The 867-nt window shown below is 67.8% G+C and overlaps 1 protein-coding gene across 1 annotated transcript; it reads right to left on the bottom strand.

The window, feature by feature from the left end:
- Positions 1-50: 50 nt before the first annotated feature.
- Positions 51-731, bottom strand: LOC113216886 (ankyrin repeat domain-containing protein 50-like; the record flags this gene model as incomplete). The annotated part of the gene is made up of 1 exon (XM_026436716.2): positions 51-731. A coding segment is annotated over one exon (681 nt), but the record flags the coding sequence as incomplete, so codon positions are not given.
- Between the last annotated feature and the right edge of the window lie 136 nt (positions 732-867).

The following is an 867-nucleotide window of genomic DNA, read 5'->3' as shown; positions in this document are numbered from 1 at the left end:
ACGAGCAGTTTCACGACGTCCACGTGCCCACCGTGAGCCGCGAGTCGCACCGGCGGGTCCTGGTCCCCGGCCCCCGTGCGCAGGGAGTGGCCCGGGGGGATGCGGTCCAGAAGGGTGGCTACGACTGCAGCGTGGCCCTCGGCCGCCGCTTTGTGGAGTGCGGACCAAGAGCGGTCGTCGCGGTGAAGGGGGTCGGCGCCCCGCTCGAGGAAGCAGCGGACCACGTCTAGATGTCCCGCTCGGGCGGCGACGGCGAGGAGCATCCGTCCTCTGGGAGTGTCCAGCGGCCTCCCAGCGATCTCGTCCAGGAGCTGCTCCACGATGCCTCGGTCGCCTCCCACGGCGGCACTCTGCACGACGGAGCTCACGCGATCGAGCCAGTCCTCGGGGCGACGCGCCCTCAGCTTGTCCAGGAGGACGCGGAAGGCGGCCGCCCGCCCGGCCCACGCGGCCCAGTCCAGCGCCTCCCAGCAGTCCTCGGCGTCCGCGCGCGCCTCCAGGAGGTCCACAGTGGCGACGCTGTCCCCGAGAGCAGCCAGCTGGAGCGGAGTCCACTCGCCCGCTGGAGCAGTGGTCTCATCCGCGCTCTGTCCTGCCAGGTCCAGGAGGTACCACACAGCGTCGTGGTGGCCGTAGCGAGCTGCGGCGAGCAGGGGAGTCCAGCTGCCAACGGCCACAGTGTCGGACGCGACTCCGAGAGTGGTGGGTAGATCATAAAGGTTCCCAATTGGTCAAGAGTTTCCCGCTCCTTCGTCACGCCGGTGGGTGAAGGCTCGACCAATCAGCAACCTTTACGTGCTACCCCCTATTCTTCTTGCTCCGTGAGCTGGAGTCAGAGCCACACTATCAAGGATCACTAAGATAGTT

This window comes from Frankliniella occidentalis, unplaced genomic scaffold, assembly GCF_000697945.3.
Source record: "Frankliniella occidentalis isolate FOCC.00 unplaced genomic scaffold, Focc_3.1 Scaffold3105, whole genome shotgun sequence".
NCBI classification, from domain to species: domain Eukaryota; kingdom Metazoa; phylum Arthropoda; class Insecta; order Thysanoptera; family Thripidae; genus Frankliniella; species Frankliniella occidentalis.
This window is presented reverse-complemented; position numbering and strand designations above follow the sequence as displayed.